Source organism: Thunnus maccoyii, chromosome 20, assembly GCF_910596095.1.
Source record: "Thunnus maccoyii chromosome 20, fThuMac1.1, whole genome shotgun sequence".
In the NCBI taxonomy this organism is placed as follows: Eukaryota; Metazoa; Chordata; class Actinopteri; order Scombriformes; family Scombridae; genus Thunnus; species Thunnus maccoyii.
The window spans coordinates 26930120-26954054 of NC_056552.1; the positions used below are offsets into that span (position 1 = coordinate 26930120).

At 39.6% G+C, this 23935-nt stretch overlaps 2 protein-coding genes and 1 long non-coding RNA gene across 3 annotated transcripts; 1 reads left to right on the forward strand and 2 right to left on the reverse strand.

Moving 5' to 3' along the window:
- naglu (N-acetylglucosaminidase, alpha) lies at positions 1–9051 on the reverse strand. Its single transcript, XM_042398373.1, has 6 exons — positions 8553–9051; positions 5057–5204; positions 4594–4740; positions 4214–4299; positions 3192–3448; positions 1–2952 (listed from the first exon to the last, which is right to left on the reverse strand). Exons 1-6 carry the CDS (start codon positions 8963–8965, stop codon positions 1748–1750), a joined length of 2256 nt encoding a protein of 751 aa, XP_042254307.1. The 5' UTR covers positions 8966–9051; the 3' UTR covers positions 1–1747.
- Positions 9052–13172: 4121 nt separating this feature from the next.
- Positions 13173–15148, reverse strand: LOC121886746. Its single transcript, XR_006092829.1, has 2 exons — positions 14915–15148; positions 13173–14487 (listed from the first exon to the last, which is right to left on the reverse strand). It is a non-coding gene; the product is annotated as an uncharacterized LOC121886746 (long non-coding RNA).
- A 2083-nt stretch (positions 15149–17231) lies between these two features.
- On the forward strand, positions 17232–23769 carry tfam (transcription factor A, mitochondrial). Its single transcript, XM_042396989.1, has 7 exons — positions 17232–17493; positions 18511–18653; positions 18882–18952; positions 19164–19313; positions 20085–20180; positions 21965–22021; positions 22112–23769. The coding sequence occupies exons 1-7, from the start codon at positions 17408–17410 to the stop codon at positions 22385–22387; spliced, it is 879 nt and encodes a 292-aa protein (XP_042252923.1). The 5' UTR covers positions 17232–17407; the 3' UTR covers positions 22388–23769.
- The last annotated feature ends 166 nt before the right edge of the window (positions 23770–23935 follow it).

Genomic DNA, 23935 nt, shown 5'->3' on the forward strand with positions numbered 1-23935 from the left:
CTAAGACATTGTAATCCATAAATCATCATCATAAATGTAAGAAAATTATTAATATATTAAAATTGTCCTGTTCCCACTCCTAGATGGCAATGGCTTATATATCAGAATTTCCATACTAGAATGTGACATCGATTCATTTCCCCCATCAGATCTGGTCGTGATATATACAGCTGGTTAACCAGCAGCCTGTTCAGTGTTCCTTTCAGCCTGACAGTTTAGTAGCGGCACAGGGAGGGATACTCTGCTTTCAGTACATCACGGTCTGTTATAGACAGAGATGAAACATGATGCACACCTGGTGCAGCTGTAGAGATTTATTTAGATCAATTTCACAGATCTACATATTTACCAACTTTTTATTTTGTTATGGACACACTGCATGGTAGTGGTGCAACAGATGTGCGGGCTGTATACAGGCTTCACAATCAGGCTCCAAACGGTTGTGTCAATGACATGTTTACCAGCCAAATCTGCCTTTTCTGGCCTCTACTTCTGAAACTATTGTTTGCATTTCACTAGCAGTAAAGTTTTCCTACATTTTTACCATCATGGCCCTCTTTACAATGAGTGACAGCTCTCTCCATTGCTGCACCACTCCAATAGAGCTTTCCTTATATAGAGAAATGGGGGGCACACGCCTTTCCATTTAGAACGATTCTGATTAGCTAACATAAGCGTGGTAGTAGGAACAAAATTGGCCGGTGCGCACGTGTCATGAATCCAACGTTAATTTTACGGTAAGATCATTTCTACAGACATATTAGTGAATGAGGTGTGTAACGGTCCAATTTCACTGACCACATGAGCATGAAATTGTAAATTAAGTAGAGAATTGTTATACAAGATCAAAACCATCTGAATTGTTTGGTAACTGTGCTGCTAGCCTAGTTGTTCTGATGCTACTTAGTGCATTGTCTAAAAACATAAAGTATGGTCAGTCACTTTGAAGAGTAAGGCACAATATTCATATTTCAAATGTATCTAATTAATGAATACATGTTCCCAGATGGCCAAACATTTCAATATCCATCTACTACCTGCAGTTACTGTACAGTGCAGTGCCTGTAATTTAAAGGAAATGTTCAACATTTTGGGAAATGTGCATATTGCCTTTCTTTCTGAGTGAGGAGAGACGATAGATACTTATCTCCACAGTCAAGACATGGTTAGCCTAGCTTAGCATAAAGACTGGAAGCAGGGGGAAACAGCCAGCATGGCGATCTCAGTAAAATGGGGTTTTCTGTGCATCCTCCAGCAATGTTCAGCTGGATCAGGGGTTTGGGGATAGCAAACTTCAGAGAGAAAAGACTGGAGAAGAGTCTTCATCAGAGTCAAAAAACTCTCTAATTAACACATTCTATCTTGTGGCCACAAACAGAACTCCAAATGCATACTAATTTAATGTTTCTCTGTCTCTGCTGGATGTGTTTCCCAAATTGTTGAACTAATCCTTCAAGACTAAATCAACATGTTCACAGTCATCTGTGAACTACCAGCATGTCTTCATTGCCTTCATACCCTACTTTCCTTCTCCTCATTTATAAAGGATCAGAGTGCATGTTAGGTGTAAATCCATTTTTTCTTACAGTAAGCACAACTTTCCACCACTGATTTTACCACATGTAAAAAAAAAAAACATGATTGTCTTCATTAATGTTTGGGATATCCATGGAAAACTGGAGGTGGAGGAAGACATTCTTCTTGCTGCAACTTGAGTCGGGTTTTTCCAAAATGTAGTCTCTGCTCACTATAGTCTCTTCAAGGCCTGTGGGTAGTACTTTAGGAAGATCCTGCGGGCAATCTCATACATGTCTCCCTGAGGCTCGGTAGGGTACTTTCGGCTGTTGTAAATGAATCCCTTTTCTACCTGGAAAACTGCCTGGTTGAAGGAGTCCTGCTTAAATGGCTGTCCACTGTCCAGACACTCCACCAGTGTGTGGACAAACAGGCCCCATCGCTGGGCGTAGTAGTCCTCCATGAGGCCACCCCACTCTTTGCTGGCGTAGTCAATGATCTCACCACTGGGACCCCATAGAGTGAGCTGGTTTCTGGCATTCATCTCATAGAGCTGTGCCTCCTTCTCATCCAGGGCTAAGGATCGTGCCCGCTCAAGCCACGTCCCCAACAGGAAGTTTCGATCGCTACTCAGCAAACGATTGAGCTCCGGCAAGAGGTCATAGATCAGCACCCCACCTGCAGTTAGCAGCTCTGGCAATTTCTGGTTCTGGAAAGCATTTGCAATATCCTGGTAAAATGATGTTGTCAGAACTTGTAAAACCTGCCGAGTTACATCCACAAGATCATACCGGAAGGTCTCCTTGGACATGAGAGATGGAGCTGCCTCAATAATCAGTTTCCAGGCTTTGTACAAGTCAGCTGTGTCATACCAAAGGCCAGAATTCATGTGAAATGAAGGCCGGCGCACCAATGGGCTATGGTTGTGATTTCGGTAATGTGGCACAGTGCAGTTATAAACGCTGGCAAACAGGAGCCTCCATGCGGCGGTTAAGTTCTCTTGTGTGCTGCCATAGCGGCGTACTGCATACAGTGACACCCACTTGGCCAAGTTGACTGGCTCCTTACGCCAAGCCAGTTCGCTCATCAACTCATATATCACAGGATTCTGTTCAATGCCCTCAGGTGTCATGCCGATGCCGACCATGGTGGAATTTGGGAAATGCAAGGCTTTGAAGGGTCCTGAATTGATGCTCTCCACGGTGCCAAAGAAACCACTGTTGCCCCCAAAGTTTTGCAGCATGCACCAGATGAAGGGCTGTCCATAGAAAGACTCAGTGTAGGAGAAAATTGGCTCGGTCTCTGCAAACAAGTCCAGTACGATCATTCGTCCAAGGGGCACTCCATGTAGTAAGGCCTGAATTTGGGCTGGTTTCCAGAATGCTGCATCACTGAAGAACAGCCAGCCTTGCATCAGCCAAATTGCCTGAGGGTCGACTGAGGAGAAAATTAGACATGGATGAGAGATAAGAAGGGGACAGTTCTCAAACATGGCTGAAAAATGAAAAAAACAGTAGGGAGCTCAAGGGGGGCTGTCTGGGTAAGAGAATTGGACAACAGGTCATCTGTAGGTCATCAAACTGGGGCAATTATTGTACTTGTAACCCAAAATATCAGCATTCAAACAGTTTACAAGCACTGTCGGGTTTAAAACTCAAGAACCTAGAACTTCTCACCTGCAGTCATTGATGCAAAGACAGAGCGACTGACAGCGGACAGGTAGGTGGTGTCAGAGGAAGGTGGAGTCATCTCATTGAAGGTGTCAGTGTTGTAGATGTGGTCCGTCCCAAACTGTTTCACCACCTGGGACAGATAGAGGGATCCGATCTGGAGGAAAAGTGGGTCCTGGGGGTCCAAGATGTAGGAGCACGAGAAGCTGCAGTTGAAATGAGCCCAAGGGCCCAATCTTGTTACATTTGCTTCTGGATACAGCCTGAAATTAAGAAACAAATCAGTGAAGCAAAAGTTTTGACTGAAATATTGCCTTCTGCATGGTTAGCTGAAAATAATCAGGGAGCTGAGACACAGACATAAAGCCATTAGAACATGCGGACCCTAGAAGGAGCCTGAGTTGGAGTCCCAACTTTATTTTCTTGGAAATCTCCTTAAAGTTGCAGTATGCCTGAAACATACTAGTAGTAAAGTGTTGTCCAAACATGTCTAAAGGCAATGTGGATAACAGAGCAAACTTTCACACTTCCACACACTTGGGTAATGTGTGCAAACAGACATTCAATTTGTCAAGCACTTTGTTTGAAGCATACTGACACCTTTAGACTCCTTAAATAGATGAAACCTATGGAAGTAAGCGTAAATGATTATACTAAGAAGCGACCTGCAAACATTTCAGAGCCACTTTTCAAGGGTTGAGAATCTCACACTCAAAAGATTCCCTTAAGATGTATTTTTCACATATGCATTATTTCAATATATGCAGTGAAGTGTGGGGATAGCATACTCTATAGGATGTGCTAAAAGACTAATGTGCAATAATAGATATAGAATATTAGAATAAATGCAAAAAATAAGAATTTGAAAATAAAATATAAAGATAAAATATGAAAAAAATATAAATATATGTAATATAGGTATTAAAATGTCTTAATTATAGTACCATCTAATAAGTACTTTTTGTATAGGGCATAAAAGAAATTGTAATTGCTTCTGAAATGTTGAAACATTGACAATTTTAAGTCACCTGAGGATTCCCTTGGGAATGTTCCCAGAGAAGGCCGGCAGCACTGGAATCATGCCAAAGGATCTCATTCGCTCCAAGATTTTAAACTGTAAAAAGAGAGGAAAGGTTGTGTAGTATCTGAAAGGAGCCTGTGAGCAATTGTAGGACAAAAAAATGTCATCAGTGAATATTTCAAACACACCTATGATTTCATGCACAAAACTAGTGTCTATAAAATGGCCTTTAGACATCTAAAGGAATGATCTCATATATACATACATACTTTCAGCCGATTCATTCTCAGATAAAACCACTAGGGGGTACCAAAGTCAGAAATGTTCAAATTCTATACATAGTTGCTTTATTGCATTGATAAACATAAACATAACACATTTCAGTACTTGGAGGTAGAGCTGGTTCACATGCCAGGACTGTGGCAGAGGTCCACCAAACTTGAACATGTTTCCCATTCGGTTCCAGGCAAGAAACGCCGGGCCAGAGAAGAACTCTTCAATCTCCGACTGGTTTAACCCAAGAGCACGGTAAACCTAAAGAAAAATAAATAAAAAATTAGAAGTCTATAAATCAACGTTAACATACTGCTGCACATATCAAGCTCTGTATCATGTATCTGCTTCTAAGTTTCTCTTCCTGCTCATCTTAATGACTCCATGTCCTCCCATCTCTCAGAATCTGACTCTTCTGAGAATAAAGCATTTGAAATTAATTAATCTCTCTCACTGAATTTACAACAAAACCTAAGTATATGACTTATCTAATTCAAAATCTAGCATTATAGTGAGAAAGAAATATTTTGTAAAAAAAAATATCATCACTTTCAGCCTAACTGCTGTATACTCTTACCTCTTGCCACAAGGCCTCTTGGCCGGTGAAAGCAAGCGGAAGATTGATTCCATTCAGCGCCATCCAATCAATCTCTCTCTCCCATCTAGGCCAGTCCCACCACACAGAGGAATAGCTAAAAGTGCAGACGTTCTGGTAGTAGCGGAACCTACATAAGCACGCAAACATATTGCTTATTGTCAAGATGATAAGACTTAAAATGATATATATATGTCCAAAGGACATAAAATACCAATAAATACCAAAAAACTGAAGCTACAAGACAACAAAGAGAAACTACATGACAAAAAGAAAACATGTCTTTTTAGCATTAGGCTGAAAAATGCAGCCTGTAATTCAAGCAGCTGTGAAAAGTCAAATATACCATTTAAGGGGAAAAAGCTATTCTGCTTTACATGCTGTCAGTTTTGCACCTTGTTTCGGTTTCTGCCACTCATGTATTGTCACAAGATTTGAATCAGAGCATCTAAATTTCTGCTGATCTTTCAAAAAAAACATGAAAGTTGTTAAAGAACACTTCCTTCTGTTTTAAATGTGTTTCCGAGAATCCTCTAAGACTCTCCTGGATCAAAAATTCTTCTGTGTGCTCCATCACTTTTAACCATATTTCACATTTAGTGATTCTATTTCCTAATTCAAATGAATATGTCACATATTTCCCCAACTCTATGGAAGTGCAATACTGAAGCACTAGAGTGCCCTTTAATACTTTTTTTTTTTTTTTTTTTTTAATTATTTTACAAGGCAGGTGTATAGCAAAGGTCCCCCTGTTAAACTTACACAAAGTACAGTCTGAAACTATGTGAAAAGTGAAATGTACTGGAAAAATGTAATGGACTGAAATAAAACAATAACTATAAAGTAAGTGCTGACTTTCAGTTTCCCTCAACTTCCTCAAACATGCTTTCAGCTAAAATCTTAGAAACCTTACTCACGTCACTGCTGCATTTCAAATCTGGAAGTACAGAGACAAAACTATAGGAAATGTGTCATTGTCAAAATATTTACTGACTGCACTGGTTGACTCCATTTGATAAAAGTCACAAACACTTCTCAGTTCCTTATTACATATTTTAATATATAAATATGTGCTTATTGCTTGAGATTCAACCAAAAATACTAAAATACCAGGCATTTTGACCAGCAATTTCAATTAAAACTGTTGCAATATGATGTAGCTAAAAAAAATGTTAAAATGACATAGGTAGTGCTGTCTTTAAACCAGCGCAATCTAAGTTTAGTTACCTGCGGCTGTTAACAATTGAAGCTGCTAACTGACTAAAACTTGCTCTTTACCACTAAGACATAGTTATGGGAAATCCAAACTGTGCCATACTTGCCATGGCTTTTTCAGTCTAACTACTGTGCACATGACATAACTGGGGTGAGCTGATGCGGGTCTAATGCACAACAGATAATTGAAAGGAAGGGTCCTTTAAAGGGCCTGGCCGCAGCACAAGTGTCCATAGTGCTCACAGTAAACAATGAAAAGTAATGTGTGACAGCGCTCCATTTGTCATGCACCCATGGGTTTGGCTGTGCTGTGTTGGAGTGGGAGGAAGCTGGAGGTTACATGCCCCCCAAATACTGCTCTCATAGAATTCAAACACATAGAGATACCATGGAAATGTCTCTCAAAAAGTTTGATAGTGTTGTCATGAAAACGCTTTGTGTTTCATTTCCTGAAACTCACATTTTCAGACATTCGTTGCTGCTGATAAAATCCAGTAACTATCTCTGCCCCTCTATGACTCTTGTGACAACTGGTCATTGGTAGTTGATTTAATAAGGAGTAGCTTCTCTTGCTAGTGAAGCTCCGTGGCAGCCATGGAGAGAGTTGGCACACATCCAATGGATGCCATGGTGAAATGGATATGGTGGGAAAACATGGTTTTCAAAGAAGCTGTTTTGCTGATGTCAGTGAAATTGGACTGTCAGTGAATTCCACTATAAGGAGTTCTATAGGGCATACATACGAGCCACAAAGATGAAGCGCTGCATTTATAAATGCAACAGCCACATCAGTCATCATGTGCCCCACCAGAAGAAGCATACTAACAATGTGACATAAAATGTTGTTTTTTTTTATGGAAGATCTGAATTTAAGGAAGGAGCACAGAGTCGTCATGCAATTATATTTTCATGATTCATGTAACTAATATTTTTATAGCTTATTGCCTTCCCTCTCTTCCAAAAAAGGGTACACTCAAACTTCCAGACAAGAAACAATTGTGGGAGAAATATTGAGATGTTTTACTAATGTATAAGTAGCAGAGCAGCAACAATTAGTAAATTAATTGGTTAGTCTACATATGATGTAGACTTATGTCTTATGACTTTAGATCAATAGGCAACTACTTTGATAACTGATTAGTCATTTAAGTCATTTGTCAACCAAAAATGCCATTTAAAGGTTCTAGCTTCTCAAATGGGACAATTGGCTGGTTTTCCTTAAATTACATTTTAGTAAATTCCATATCTTTGTTGGTCGAACAAAACAAGACATTTGATGACATCACCTTGGGCTCCAGAAACATTTACACTGGCATTCACAGGCATTTTAAACAGACCAAACAATTAATTGAGAAATTAATCTGCAGATGAATCAATAATGAAAAGTGTTATTAGTTACAGCCCTAATGAGTAGCAATACCTTAATGTGAGAATACTTAGCTGACACACTACTCTGTAAGAAACATTTTAACAGAGCTGCAACAATTAATTGATTATTTGCAAACTATTTTGATAATCAGTTAATCATTTTTAGTCATTTTTTAGGAAGAAAATTGACTAATTCTCTGATTCCAGCTGAAACCATTCTGGTTTCTTTAGTCCTCTATGACAGTGAACTTGAGTATCTTTAGGTTGTAGACTATTGGGAGGGACAAAACAAGACTTTTGAGGACATCATCTTTGGCTTTATGAAACAGTGACTGACATTGTTACCATTTTCTGACATTTTATAGACCAATCAACTAGCCTACTTGATTAATTGAGAAAATAATCAGATTAATAATATAATGAAAATGATGATTAATTGCAGCCCTACATTTACATTTTTTATCTGGTCAAAGTAAGCTATTTTATAATATTTCTGTACTGTTGGGTAGTTTAATCTATAGAAATACTTAGGAATATTTTTAAAGCTAATCACAGGTTTTGTATGTAAAATCTTGACCTAAAAAATAAATGTAGCCTATTGTACAAAGCACTTCCTCTATGAAATGTGGCGGAGGAGAAGTAGAATAACTACAGTGGAAATACAAGTAAAGTAGAGGCACCTTAATATTGTATTTAATTACAATACTTGAGTGAGTGTACTTACTTTCCACGGAAACTGAGTTGGCAATGTGAAAAGTTGAACATTTTCAACAGAATTTAAATAAAATACACTCTGACTGGTGTACTGGATGTATGCCGTATGAATGCGTGGATGATAATGGATCTTTAAACCGTGGATATGTCTGTCAGTATGCAGACATTGTGAGTCACTGACCTATGCGGTGTGTTGATGCGCAGGACGCCGGTGAGCTTCGGCAGGGGACGCGGCAGATCCAGCTGGTCACCAGACCAGGAAACATGGCAGTTGCAGAAATATTTCAAATAGTTGTAGATACCAGAAGCCACGGCCACTCCGGTGTTGCCTGTAGCGACAATCTTGTTATTTTTGGTTGACCTGAGCTCACACACATCCAGGCTGTCGTTGGACAGGCTGCTGTTGACTGACACTATGAACTCCGTGGATCTGTTGCCGAGCAGGCGTTTCAACAGCTCGACCACTGCTATCCCCTGTGTTTTGCCGCTGGCTTTCGGTTTGATATGGTCCAGAGTGGGAAACTCACAATGTGCAGTTACACAAAGACACAACGCGACGACCAGAACCAGACTGCAGCCGTTTCTGGGTGGCATTTTGAAGCCAGATTTTCCCACCGCAGCACAGGTTTAAAAACAACTTTATTTCTCCATTTGCAGAATACCAGGAAGCGTTGCGTTACGGAAAGACTGGTGGCCAATCAGAAAGAACGCCGCTGCCTCAGTTATAACTCGCAGCCAATCAGAAGATGTAGTTTCTGTAAAAAAACACACGTTTTACGAGAAAGCATTGTCATGTGATCAGTCTGTCATGTGATGATATCTTGCGAAGTGGCCTGATTTCAGGTACAAGATAATTGTCATATGATCGTGTAATAAAAGGAGAAGTGTTTTTAACTTGGTGAATGATTGACCTCAGTGCTGGAATCAGTTCAGCACACAGGGTTCACAAGTTGGTTTGTGGGTCATTACCTTGTGTTCTGGTGACAAAGACAGGTGACTTGACAATGTTTGCAGTAGTGTAAAAATGAGCATTAGGCTCTTCTGTTTACTGGTGAAATTGTTTTTTGTTTGTTTGTTTGTTTTGGCTTATATCTACTCATTACTCAAAGCCCCCTCATATAATGTGGTCAAATATTCCACAATAGATCTGTAGTGCAATTAATTTCATAAGAGTTTTGCTCAATAAGCACAAAACACTCTTGCATCAAGTGACACCTCTTACATAAAAGCTGATATTACAAGATCTTGTCAGAGGTTGCAGACTAACACAGAGATAATGTCCAGCCCCCCCCCCCCCCATGATAGACTGTAAATTAATTACATTTACTCAAGTAATGCACTTAAGTACAATTTTGAGATACTTGTACTTTTTTCCCCACTAGAGTTATTTACTAACTAGTCACTAGTTGTTTTGCAGATTAAGGTTTTACATGCAAAACATATGATAGCTTATAAAATCTAATGCATTGATTATAACAATAAATATAGCCTACTGATTACACATCAATGCATTAATATATTGTGATGTTGTAATATTCTGACCCCCATGCAGCAGAGTGAGTACTGTTGCTTTTATACTTTCAAGTCCCTCTCCACTCAAAAATGTGCTTTTCGTCTTCTCGTTCCTCCAGTTTGATGTTGTTCTCTACTCTGTGCAGAATGATGTGTACTGCCTGATCGGTGTGCATCATCTGGACCACCTGCTTAAGTTTTCCTGCTGGCTGGCCTCCTGTGGGCCACTCATCTCTTTGGTTCTTCCCTTGGACTGCCTTCTTCTGCCTGACTGTAAGCCTATTTATTTGAACATTGATTTAGTAAAGTCCTTCTCCATCTGTTCTTCCTCAATATCTGCATTTGGGTCTGCATTTGTCAAGTAAATGTAGTGAAATAGAAGTGTTAAGTATTAGAACATGGAAATAATCAAGCAAAGTACAAATACATCAAAATTTTGGGGACCCCTTTTACCCTGATGCCAGCTGTAGAAACCACTGAGACACTGCTGTTATTTAAGTAGCCCTACGACTTACTTACAACCTACTGCCATATTGGCTTTATGTTGACAAAATAGTATATTGCCAATAGCTACTGCTTTACTCTATCCCATTTGGGTTATATTTAATTTAACCAATTTGAAAAATGAAAAAATTAGGAAGACGAGAGACGGTGTTGGTATCTACATTGTTTTTTTCCTGGTCGATATCTGATATCAAATCTGAAGTATGAGAGTTCACCTACCCATCTGTGACTGACCGATGGTCACAGTTTGGCTGTGCTCATGACGTATGTTTGTGGGTTATTATCTGTGTAGATTGCAAAGTGGGGAGCATAAAACAGATAGTCCCTCTATTTTTCACAGATAGCCCACTTCAAAGCAAGGAACACGAGAAACTGCTGGAGTGAAGCCTGTAGTTCTTCTCGACAGGAGAAAAGTCCTTGAACCCTTAGTCTTCCATTCTGGCACTGATACAGCACTGCACCTGGCCCTTGTTTTGAGGCATCAGTGTGTACTACAAAGGGCAGGTCAAAGTCAGTGTATGCTAGTGCAGATGGGTTGGTCAGTGTGTTAATAAGCTGGTAGAGGATACCCTGGTGCTCCACTGATGGATCAAGTCTGATGGATCTCCATTAGCCCCTCACTGATGACTAGCCTCTCCAATGGTAAGCTGTTGAATTTAGATTCAAATAACCCCCATGAGTCAGAGCAATGAAGATCGACTGGGACTTAACATTTGACAGGCAATTTCACCAGAATGGATGATGGCCCCTCTCAGACCGACCTTCACCATAACATATTCTTCCTCAGGTCTCTGGGTCTGCACAAAGCTCACTAGCCTCAGCTTTGATACTGTCCATTTTCATGGCCCCAGCGAAGAGATTTGTGAGGATAGACAGTACTTTGGGTCCACTCTGGTGTCCAATGATGAGCTCTTGAATTACAGTGAATCCAATCAATGGCCTGTCTAGGTGTAAACAGCTCACCAGGAACAGCACAGGAATAGACAGGTCTGGATCATTGTTGCCTTGTAGGTTGACCATTACATTGACCCATTGCATCATAGGGTATTTCGTCTCCTATAATGGCCAGAACATCCAATTCTTTGTCAATGAGCTCACTGAGAGATCAGATATCTTGGCAGGGTAAGTATATTTCTTTCCATGTACGATTAAGGATTCTCACCTTGGCTCCAGTGTCTAATAGAATGGTGACAGCATAGCCAGCCATGCTGCATTTGAGCAGGGATTTAGATCCATTTAGTAGAGCTACTTTGTCTGTGATTGGCTGAGTTTTGTTGGACAGCTGGGGAGAAATAACTGAACTCACCTCAGCAGACTTGGACACCAGGACATCACTGCAGCAGGCTGTTGCTTTTCATATATACTGCAACCTCACACAAACCCACAATAGCAACTGTGGTTGTTAAAACAACAGGATAGTGTCTGGACTAAGGCAGTTAATAATTCCTCTCAAATTCTACATTATAATATGATAAAAATTATTTATTTATTTTTTACAAAAAAGTAGTAGTTTTGACAAATGAAAACCTAATTTGAAAGCATAAATTATCAGCTCTAGAGTCACCAAAATGCAATTTACATCTTGTATTATCACAGCTAAGTGAGCACCAATGACACTGCAAACTCACTCAACTTCCCTCCAAGCGAAAAACTACACTGCACCATTGCTCATATTATTTGTTGCTTATCAATATGCTCAAATATCATTTCATTGGAACTAGAATTCATACTAGCCCAAAAGTAAGCCTACTGACTAGTGATGTAACAGAATGTAGTTGATCCGTGATCCAAACGGATCGCCCCCATGGTTCGGCACGCATGTGAACCGCAGATTAACTGCAAAATTTAATGTCTCATTGGAGACAAAGTAAACGAACTGCTGTAAGTACAAGTCATAGACAGACAGGGTGTTGCTAACAGGGATTTTGAAGAGCAACGACCAAACCAGCATCTAGCGGGTCTGAAGTGACATCTGCAGGTATGTTTACATGCCATTTAACACCTATTCCTAACTGGATGCGATGCGAATGAGTGAGCGAGTGTGCGAACATCACATTGTTTCAATGTTTCCCAAGATGTCTTAACCTGCTCCGTGTGTCAGACTGAGCGACATGTTGCTTGTTTGAAACACTGCTTGCCTTGGCTCTATTTCTGTGCAGTTTCGCACTCTTGTTCCACCTCCAACCTATTTTCATTGGTCAAAATCGACGCTGACATCCTTAACATTTCTGTTTCCATTTTCACTTCAGTGAACAATCAAAACGGATGAAGAGAGGTTCTTATGAGGTTGAGAAACAGCACATTTTGTACGATCCTCAGCACCCTTTTTATTGGTCTATCTTAAAAAAAGATGATGTTTGGAAGGAATTCGGGAAGCTGTTGGGAGTTACAAGTAAACTGTCCTCCAACTATATAGAAACAAGGCTGACAAAAGGTAACTTACCATAGCAAGCTAATGCTAATGTTAGCTGCTTGTTAGCAGAACAATACTAGTGCAACCTAGCTGAGTTTCAGAGGAACACACAACAGTAAAAGGCAATGTTGACAGGCTTTTTCAGGGATTGTATCATTAGTTGACTGAAAAATAGCAGCGTTGGCTAACTAAATAAGCTACATCAACATTTCTGAAACAAAACTATAGTCTCAGAACAGTTTATAACTGTTGGGTCCTAATTTGAAACTTAATAATGTTATGCACAATACAGCACTACACATTGCATTATGTAAGTTAATGTGGCAATTTCATCTTTAAGTTTTGAAAAAGATAACAAAACCATGAAAACAGTTCATGAATATAAGCTTTTATTCTTTAACTGCACAGGCCTATATTTCCTTTGGGGAAAAAAATGGAAAAAACTAAAACAAAGCAAAACTGATGGCTCAACAGCAGAGAAAAAAGGAACAAAAGAACAGTGAGGCAATGGAACCCAAACCAGCTTCCAGTCATGTCCTGATGGAGCTCTAGCCAGTTTCCAGGCAGATTTCAACTGGACATCAAAACTCTGACACAAGCATCACTTCCTCTGACTACTTCAGTCTGAGCAGGAAGAGACATACATCTACACCAGCCATTAATCCAACAATAAGTGAGCTATTTGCCATCCTAAGGAGTTCAATACCAAAAGATGACGAGGACAAAAGCTTTTTGATGAGCTTGGCACCTCAGCTCAAAAACATTGTAACTGATAAAGGACAGCTTAAAATACAGCTGTTAACCCCTATTGTAAACTGGGAGGAACAACAGATGGCGCTCTCTACTGCCTCCTCACAGCGATATGGCCCCAGCAACCAACAACTACCATACCCTCACCACCATCCAACCCCCTATTCTTGGCCAAGTAACCCTGAGTAACCCAAAATTTTTATTCTTTTTATTTCTTTCATTGTTAATATCGTAATTTGGAAAGTATTTGCTTACATTTTACTGATGTTTCAAGAACTATAACGATGATTATACTGTGCCTTTCTGTGTTCTCTCAAAGAGGGCTCTTTGTTTACGTGTTATTGACTGTTTCAAGAAATTACAGTTACTTTAAGTGTTAACCACTGGGTAGCCTAATGAAAAATATATAGCATATGCCGGATGGTTTAAGTGTTTAACACGTTGATTTTGAGAGGTGAGTAATGGAGGATGGAAAGGATTTATTAACATTTTACTGATGTTTCAAGAAGTGTTATAAGATGATTATACTGTGCCTTTCTGTGTTCTCAAAAAGAGGGCACATTTTACTGACTGTTTCAAGAAATGGCAACTACTTAATTGTTGACCAGTGGGTGTCCTAATGAAAAAGATATAGCACATGCCAGAGCAACAGCAAGCCGTTGTTTAGGCTTGAAAGGCTCCCTGAATGTTGTTGTCTGTCTTCTTAAATCCTCCCCAACAAAGAATAGCAGTGTCTCCATCTGGCTAGCACTTATACGGAAGTAGTTTAAGAAAGCTGCCCTGTGACGGTTGATTTCTTGCACTAGGTTGTGAAATGCTCCGTGTTCCTTCCTTTTCCTGTTGATGGGATGTACCCGTATGCGGTGTCTCCTTTGTTGCAGCTGCAGAAGTAGCCATGCAGCGGCTCTCCTGTACAGAGCATGCTGGTATCTTGCTTCTGTTAATATTAGGACACAAATTAGGACACACTGTTGTGCTTCTAAATGGCAGAAAAACAACAGAATAAAAACATTTAATCCTAGAAAGCTGTTATTCCAGGTGAGGTAAGTATAGAGGTGAGTGGACTGTGTTTAGTCTACTGGGCTGGTTGCAGTCCCTTGGAGTAGGCAGCTGCATGTCTGCAGTGTGGGTGGTAAGTTGGACATTCAACTGGAGGAGTTTGTTGTAAAGCTCCTCATAACTGGAAAGCAACCCCTGCATATCAGGCTCATGGGTATTAGCAGCGGCTGTATCAGCCTGTGTGTGTGTCCCGTGTGTCAGTGTTCACACTAGTCATTTCAGTTAGTATTGATCCAGTATTAATACTAGCAGTAGCTCTGTCAGTGGGCAATGAATGCAGGTGTGTTAATCTCCTCAGTGTTTACCTGTTGAGTCACCGGACTCTCGCTATGATTTTCAATGATCCAATCTATGTTATCTTTCAGGCACAGTAACCATGAAATACCCTCATCTTCTAACATCAACAGGGAATTGCTAGACATATAAGCAGACAAATAATCAAAATAACTCTCCTCGTATTTTCATCCAACTTATCTGATTCAAGCTCGTCAACTGGTCCAATGCTTTGAGTGAGATCTCTTCAGCTGTCAGGTTGACAGCTGAAGAGATCCTCTCTTTATCATCCAAACAAGTCTCCTCCTCTTGTTGTCAGACATGCTGCACATTGTCAACTCCCTGGAAACGTTGAGTTGCACTCTCTTGACTTGGATCCAAAGTTCACGGATCACTGGATTAGTATTTGTCAGACCACCTGGCACTGCCAATCCCAGACGAGCCCCCAAAAATCTGTTACAGTTCTCAGTTTGAAAGAGCCCACAGACAGGTGTGAGTGCCTGAGAAAACAGGAAAAATAATGAGGCAGGCATAGGCATTTTCTCGCTGTTCTTTTAAAGTAAAACAGCACACTTGAAAGTTCAACAAATTATCAAAATCAAAGAAATTAATACTCAAATAAACAAAAAAAATGTGGTCATACATTTTGTGTGAATTACATTTACAACGACAGGATAAAGGAAGGAACTTGAACCATAAATCATTTAATAGTGCTAATATTTTGAGTTATGATGATTTCTTACAAATATATAATATTGATTGTTCAGTTAGACAACATTCTTCAGCTATTAAAGCTTTCCTTTTGCACTGATCAATTGACAATATTAACTTCTTGGATATTAAATATAATGTCAAGAATATTTTCTTCTTCCAGTTAAAAGAAATATGTCATTTCAAGATCTTACAAGAGGCGACATTGTCAAAATAAGAACTAGGCCTAGATATTATTCATTCCTTTCATTTCCAAAAATTAGTTAAGAGTTAATTTAAAATGTGTTAGTTTCTGAGAACTAGGTTTAATTTGGAATTTAATGAATGTACATTTTGTGACATGCAAAACAAAGAACTGAAATATTTATGTAACAATGTTGCAATAGCTAAATTCTATATAGCCTAAATACATGTAGATATATGAAGGTTACCCCAACAATTTCAGCCTTAGTAAATGATTTGAGATGTTATTTTACATCTCTAAGAAAACAACAATGGAAATATACCTTAAAGGACCAGTGTGAAGGATTTAGTGGCATCTAGTGGTGAGGTTGCAGATTGCAACCAACTGAATACACCTCCCCTTCCCCTTCCAAGCATGTAGGAGAACATATGGCGGCCACAAAACTCGTGAAAAACGCGAATGGCCTCTCTCAAGCTAGTGTTTAGTTAGTCCGTTCTGTGCTACTGTAGAAACATGGCGGTGCAACATGGTGGCCTCCGTGGAAGAGGACCCGCTCCCAACATAGCTATAAAGGGCACATTCTAAGGTGACAAAAACACAACAAATCTTATTTTCAGGTAATTATATACAAATTAAAACATAGTTATGAATATTACATTCCATTTCTGCCAAGTCTGTTCCACTATATGCCACTATTCTACACACTGCACCTTTAAGATGAAGCTGCTGCTTTCTTTATGGCAAACTAAGAATAACAATAAGGCAATCCATCAACTTTTAACAAGACATCATAAGTACACCTTCTGCCTTATCATATTGGTCCACATATGTTGGAGATATTTGTTGGGAAAGAGTTTGGCTATTGCTGTTTTTTTTTTTTTTTTTTGACTATATTTTTGAAAATATTTCACAAGTTTTATCCTACTAATCAGTATTTGCAGAAGCTCAAGAAAGACGATGATGTAAGTTGTACCTTTTGTGGGAAGCTCAGAGAGCAGAGAGATGGGTACATTTATTTTGGTCCTGCCCACATACAAAACAACTGTTGAATAAATTGTCACGATTTACTCTGTTCGCAGTTTTATTTGATTAAATTGCTTACTATTTTGACCAAATTGTATATTCTCAAATCCAATTCTCACAAAGCCAAACTTTTCAGACCTGACTGTCCATATTAAACAATACATTTCTTCAATATCTGAATGCACAAAAAAAAAGTTGTTGAAACGTAGCACGTATAACCACTGTAAGCTTTAGATATTATTATTTTTTTGTCGCAGCCTTGAGTCCCCCTGGCGTGTTTGCGATCGCAGACTCAAGCTGTAAACACCATAGGCCATGGCTATACACAAAGTACTGTAAACTTGTTGTACACCTCTATCAATAAAGCTGTTTAAAAAAATAGAAGCGGCTGCTTTCTTTGACCTTTTTTTCCCACAATCCACTGGGGGAGGGTGAAGGCGCCTTTTGCAGCTGCTGCATGTCAACAAGGAGAAGAGTCTTTATATACATCTGTGGTTTCAACCAGAAACATCTCATGTGTGATAATAGCGATACGCTTGATTCGTGGGACAATACGTCTGTCTTTCATTACCCCGCTTAACAGCCTTTTACGTGTATTCACGCTGACATGGCTCCGTTCAGCTTAATGACAGCAAGTGTTAGCCTGCTGGCTAAGTCCTTCAATGTCTTCAGCTGCACAAGCAGTCTTGCAAGGTAGCTAACCTAAAGCCACCGTACTGTGTTAGCTGAAGTTGTGGCAGAGCTAAGTTAGCCTGCTATTAGCTTGCTCTCTTGGTATTCTGTATACTGTAAGGTTGCACTTACAAGGACACTTTAATGGAAATGTGTTTTGCAGAGCGTAGCATTAGTTAGCAATTGTGTAGGTCAGCCATAACGTTAAGTAGAAAAGATGAGTGAATTACTGTGCTTTTACTGAGTATTATGCCATATTCAAAGTGGATAACGTTACATTACATTGAAAGTAGTGCACATGTGCTTAGAGCTAGAGGTGGAATAAAAGTTTCCAAAGTTGCTGTTTTATTGTAGAGCTTAAGCCTAAAACTGCAACGATTAGTTTGTAGACAGAACATTAATCACCACTATTTTGACAATTAATTAATTAATTAATTATTTTGCATCATTAAAAAAAACTGCTAAAAGGTTACAGCTCCTTAAATGTGAATATTTACTGGTTTCTTTAATCTTTTTCAACTAAATATCTTTGACTGAATATAAATTGAATATCTTTAGGTTGTGGATTGTTGGTTGGGACAAAATAATATATTTTGAATGGCATCTTGGGCTTTGGAAAAAAAGGTGGTCGACATTTTTCACCACCAAGACTAATCAACTATGAAATGGATTATGAAAATAATGGTTAGTTGCAGCCCTACTTGTGCCATAATATACACAAAAGATAATCCAGTAAGCAGTACTTAATGTAAACAAAACCGATACATTTCCACAGCGGATTATAGAGTAAGAAGATTTAATGAACAAGAGGAAAACTGATAGAACATTTATAGACGTGTGTGTGTGCTATATGCTGAATTCAGACTTTAAAGAAAAGAGATATTCACACTAGTGTGTTGTGTTGCTCTTGTGTGGGCACCACTAAATTGAAGATTTTTGGAAGGAGTATTGTGTGACGTTCTCTCCATGACTGAGAATGGATGCTAGGATTCTCTCTGTATAATATCATGTTTGTGTATATGTGCGTGTGTGTACTAGGTGTACCGGAGTCCTCCCAGCTGTGTTCATCAACTCAGTGAAATGTCTGACCTCTCAGGCTAGCGGCCCTCCAAAAAGGCCTCTCAACGGATACATGAGATATGTTCTCCAGCAGCAGCCAGTCATGACCAGACAAAACCCAGGTAAATCTGCAACACTTGATACTTCTCCAGAATGTAATTCAAGTTACTGATGTCATAAGCTTGCTACATGAACATGGCGATAATAGCTCATAATACTTTACAGTAAGCAGTGTAAAAGAAGGCTATTAAAATCACATTGAAATGTCATTTCTGAGATTTTTTTATCACAAGTAAATGACTAAAATGATACAACTCTGTTCTTAATCATCTTGAAATGGTTTCCTTCAGAAATCAAATCAGTGGATATCATCAGGAAGATCGCCCAGCAGTGGAGAACCTTGAGCCCAGAAGAGAAACGGGTATTTCCATCCTAAACATATAAACCATGTGCTTTCTACCTAAGTTTTAAATAGTGCCTTGAGTGCATACATTGTAGGATATGCCAGTGGCAAATCCTCTCTGGGATAGTGATAAAGTGTAAAACGCATACACAGTGTCCTCTGTTTTCATGCAGTCTTTCCACAGTCTGTTGTTGTGACTATAGCTTTTGTTGGTCTCTGCTCCATAAAGCCATTTGAGGAAGCCTCTCTGCGGGCCAGGGAGCAGTTTAAGGTAGACTTCCAGCGCTACCAGGCCCAGCTGACCCCAGCACAAGTCCAGCAACAAGCCCTGGAGAAGAGGCAGAGGATGGCCAAGAGGAAGGCCATCCGCAAGAAGAGGGTAAGAAAAATAGAAGAAGATAGGAAACAGGTGAAGGCTGGGGTGCTTTTTTGTCATGAGCTTCAAGATACATTTTCATTTCTGTGCTCGTAGAAACTAATCTTAGGCTTGCTATCCAAACTCATCAAATTCCACACACATCAGTGAATCAGATATAAAACATTTTATGACTAACATTACTGCCTGCAACAGATAAGAAAAATATTTAAAGCTGGAGTGTGGGACTTTTGTCTCCCCATTCTGGAAGTGAAAGTAATTACAAAAACACTATCGACACGTGCTTACATCAGAGGCTCTGCCGTGGAATTTGATCCATTCGGTCCGACAATATTTGGAAAGGTGTGTGATTAAATCATTTTATCCCCATTCAAGTTAGCAGAGAACAGAAGTGTCTAGTGTGCATGCTCTGCCCATAGAGCATGTGCAGTATGCATTCATCCAGCCAGCACGGGAATGTCAAACCTGACACCAGACTACAAACTCTGTATGCTGTGAAATGCAGAGAGATTTATCTGGTGGTGTAATCAGCATTGAAGTGTGAACTTGTTTGGCAAGGGCTTGAATGTAACGGACGTAAAAGTTCCGCACTGCAGGCTTAAGACTTTTTATCACTGTCTCATACGGGAATTGACTTCTATGAACATCTAACTGTGGAACTGTTGAAGCCCCAGTCAGCAATCTGAGTGCTAAACCCCATCCAACCAATTGTCACATTGTTGATGGTGAAATGTGTGAACAATATATATATGTGTGTGTGTGTGTGTTATCTAGGAGTTAACCATTCTGGGGAAGCCCAAACGTCCTCGCTCTCCGTTCAACATCTTCATGTCGGAGCACTTTGAGGAGGCCAGAGGAACCACCACACAGGTCAGGAATCACAGCACCGTGACATGACATTTAAAGGGACAGTTCAGATTTGTTGACATAAGGTGACATGAGATGCTCTCTGATACATGGAATGGTCTGACCAAAATCAGTCACACATGGTGTCTTAACAAAGCAATTTAAGACCATATGTCTTATGAAGTCTTATTTTTTAATTATGAACATTTGAATTTTGAGATGATGCCCTATACTTATGAGAAATCACATTAACCCACTAAGATTTAACATTATATCATTGCATATTTCAGTTGTCTCTGGTCTCCACCTAGTGTAGTTTTTTCCCTCATCCCTCCTCCCTCAGCAGATTAGCCCGGTTCCATACAGACTGCCACCTGCTCTCGTGGTTTTCCTGTGGGTAACAAGTAACAGGATTCAGGAAGTAAACAAATAATTTACTGATGATGCTAAGCAAAGCTGAAGACAGCACCAGAGGTCTTCAGGGAATAAGCGAAGACTTATTATATCTGATATTTGTCAAAATCTGGATGTGGATGTTTTAAGATGGTGACCACTTCAGAAGTTGTTTCCTACTAGTTAAAATAGACAAAAGGTTAGTACACATATGGTCACAGCTATAATGATAATACCTTAATACGTTTTTAACAAACAGAGAAAATAAATGTGGAGAACTTGTATTTGGAGACTGAGAGAGACACAGTGAGGGAGAGCTTGTGTAAGATCTGCATTTTACACTCTATAAGGATAACTGGCAGGCAGCGTCTTCAGTGCTGCAGTATCATCATTACCAGGGACAAGCCGCTGTCTGTTATAGTATGTCGTTCAGCTTTCTGAGACATTTTAATGTCCCCAACATGCCTTCTAACAGTGTTCACGTTTTATCAATCAATCCTCACACACACACACACACACACAATGAGATGCGCTACCAAGACTGTTGTAAAGTTGGCAATTTGGCTTTCACAACTTGTCCCCCATTGTTTTTACTTTACTTGCTTCCTTTCAGTGGCCTGACTGTCAGGACATGAGAGCTAGCCACTGGAAACTCCCAGCTGGTACTCCCTAGGGGGCTGAGTAAAAAGACTGCACAGGTTTTCCAGTCCGTCAGTGTTTTGACCATTCCGTTCAAAACATGTTGATTTCTATGCAGCTATGATTTGGGTTTAGTACCCAAAATGCTACATGTGATGAACAGTAAAAGACTCAGAGCTTAAGCCCACCCCGGTACCATCTGTGGTTTAATGGATTTGGTACTTGCTAGTGCAGTGCCCGTTCAAAATGTGATTGCTTGGCCTCCAGCTGCTGCTTCAACACAAAGAAATATTAATACTGTTGATGTGAGGTGTGGATGAGTATCACTTCAGCACCCCGCTCTTTCCTTACTCTGCGCTCAGACACAGCTGAGTGGCTCGCTGTTCGTTTGCTTATATTTATTAATATTATTTGCTGTGTACTTTTCTCTTTTTAGAGCAAATCATGTGAAAATACTTTTCTCTGACTCACTATACAGCCCTTCTCTGCTGCAAAGCTGAGCAGCTCACTGATCGCTTGTCATTCAAAGTTTTTTAATATTAATAATGAATGTGTTGCACCGAATTCGACACTGCATGTTCTTGGTTCCCCAGTAATACACATGCCAAGTGTGAAGCAGATCAGATGAACAGTTCTCAAGTTATGCAAAGGACAAACATACATACTATACATACAGACAGAAAGTCCTTGCTCTATAGTTAGATCATTGTGTGCTTGTACTGTATAAAGAGAATTTCAGTGTCATTGATATAATGTTGATGCTGATGTTAATGCAGGCAAAGATGAAGTCTCTGTTGGAGGACTGGAAGAATATGTTCAGCCATCAGAAACAGGTTGGCCACACATTCATTCCTTATTCTTTCTTCTTATACTTGTGTACTGTTGTATCAATACTCAGATCTTCTCTTTGTTCCACATCTCAGGTCTACACACAACTGGCTGAGGATGACAAAATTCGCTACAAGAATGAGATGAAGTCGTGGGAGGAGCACATGGTGGAGATTGGACGAGAAGACCTGATCAGAGACCAGACCCTGTCTGCCAAGAAAAAACCTGCTGCTAAAACTCCAGCAGCAAGGAAAGGAACAAAGAAGGCTAAAGCGGTGAAGAAGGCTGGTGCGACAACAAAGTCAAAAACAACCAGGAAGACGACAAAAAGTATCTCCACAAAAACTGTCAGAAGTCCAAAAAAGACGTAAGATTACCTACTGAGTTTAGAGGGAAAAAAGTGTGTTCATGACAACTGCAGACCAAAGTTCTGAGGACCCAGGGCTGTGCTCTGCTTAGTTTTTCCCTATGCCTTGGAAGACGAAGTTTTCAGTTGTCATGAATGCTTCTTAGGTTCAACAGGGCAAAAACTATTACAGTATTCAGATCATCTCACAGCATCCCATCAGTGCCTCTGTTCAGTGACAATAACAACAAATCATTGAAAGCAGGCTTTTTACATGGCAAAATATAGGCTTATTCTCACCCTTTCTATAAATACATCCTGGTCTCAATTGGTTGGTTGAATCCCTCACATAATGTCAAGTGGGACTGTGGATTTCAGAAATGTAGACATTTAAATGAGGTGTTAAAGTGACAATAGGAGGCATGGATACTGTTTATGCTTCAGTTTTGCAATGTCTAAAAGGTTTCATAGCCCTGATTGTTACCACAGTATGCTTAAGGGAATGTAAAGGATACTGTTACTGTTCCAAAGATAAGATTGCTGTTCTGTATTTTTCTTGTTGTCAAGAGTTCCCCTGAGAAGACCCACACCAACATGTTTATGTGTCTCTCAATACCTCAATAATTCCCTACACTGTCTCCGTCTCCAAGCCCATTGTTTCCAACTGAAGATGTGAATCTTTAAAAATGGCACAAATATATAGTTTCTTTTTTTTTTAAAGGCTCAGTAATTTACATATAATAGCTGGCCTCATTACTCAAACATTACTCAAACTAAATCCACATAAATCCATATTTGGTAGAGTATTTCTGGCAGCTGGACTGGACTGTGTGTGAGACTGTCAAAATAAACTACAGTCTGTGTATGGTAATGAAAGAACATGTCATCCAGTGCAACAGTGTGACTCACTGATGTCTTTTGAATAGTTTTTGGAGCTGTAGCACATGAAGTACCACAGACAGGGTGGCTATTGAAAAACGCTTTAATACATGTTGGTTTTGGTCTTTTTATGGGATTTGTTGACAGTCAGAAAACTAGAATAACTCCAGCCTTGTCCTTTAGAGTATGTGTGTTCCAAAGTGCCGTTTGTTGGCCAGTTTCCAGCAACTTTCTACTCTGAGAAAAGTGGAATTGATCGCAAATTTACAGACGGCACTTACTTTGCGGTACCCATGAACGCAACCTGACTGAATTCTTTGCATCATCGTTTTCGTTATTACTGTATCATAAGCTTGTACAGTTGCAACCTCAAACTGTGAAATACTGTAATATCAACTGACCTTTTGGTTTTTAAATACTTCAAGTCCAAATTATGCATTGCTCCAGTAAAGCTTATTCTGTCTTTTGTTCTGTTAACAGCTGTAAAAACCCTGTTATAACTGATAATAAAATGAGCTTTTTTCCACAGCGTGTTCATCCAAATAATTATGTTTTGATGGCATGTAAGGTCATATCAAATGCCAGCTGAAAAGGACTGCAGTTCACACATGTGGCACAAAAGAACCTACCTTTATGTGTAAGAAATGTCAGTTAATAATCCTAAAATCCAGTTTTCCTGGTCGTCATGATTGTG

Excerpts from the sequence above, each read along its gene's own strand:
- naglu (XM_042398373.1), bottom strand. The coding sequence starts at position 8,965 with ATGCCACCCAGAAACGGCTGCAGTCTGGTTCTGGTCGTCGCGTTGTGT. Across the intron at positions 4,300-4,593 it reads TGAACCAGCTCTACCTCCAA|TTTAAAATCTTGGAGCGAAT; the intron begins GTACTGAAATGT and ends CTCTTTTTACAG. Across the intron at positions 3,449-4,213 it reads ATTCCCAAGGGAATCCTCAG|GCTGTATCCAGAAGCAAATG; the intron begins GTGACTTAAAAT and ends TCTTAATTTCAG.
- tfam (XM_042396989.1), top strand. The coding sequence starts at position 17,408 with ATGGCTCCGTTCAGCTTAATGACAGCAAGTGTTAGCCTGCTGGCTAAG. Across the intron at positions 19,314-20,084 it reads AGGCCATCCGCAAGAAGAGG|GAGTTAACCATTCTGGGGAA; the intron begins GTAAGAAAAATA and ends TGTGTTATCTAG. Across the intron at positions 20,181-21,964 it reads CCAGAGGAACCACCACACAG|GCAAAGATGAAGTCTCTGTT; the intron begins GTCAGGAATCAC and ends ATGTTAATGCAG.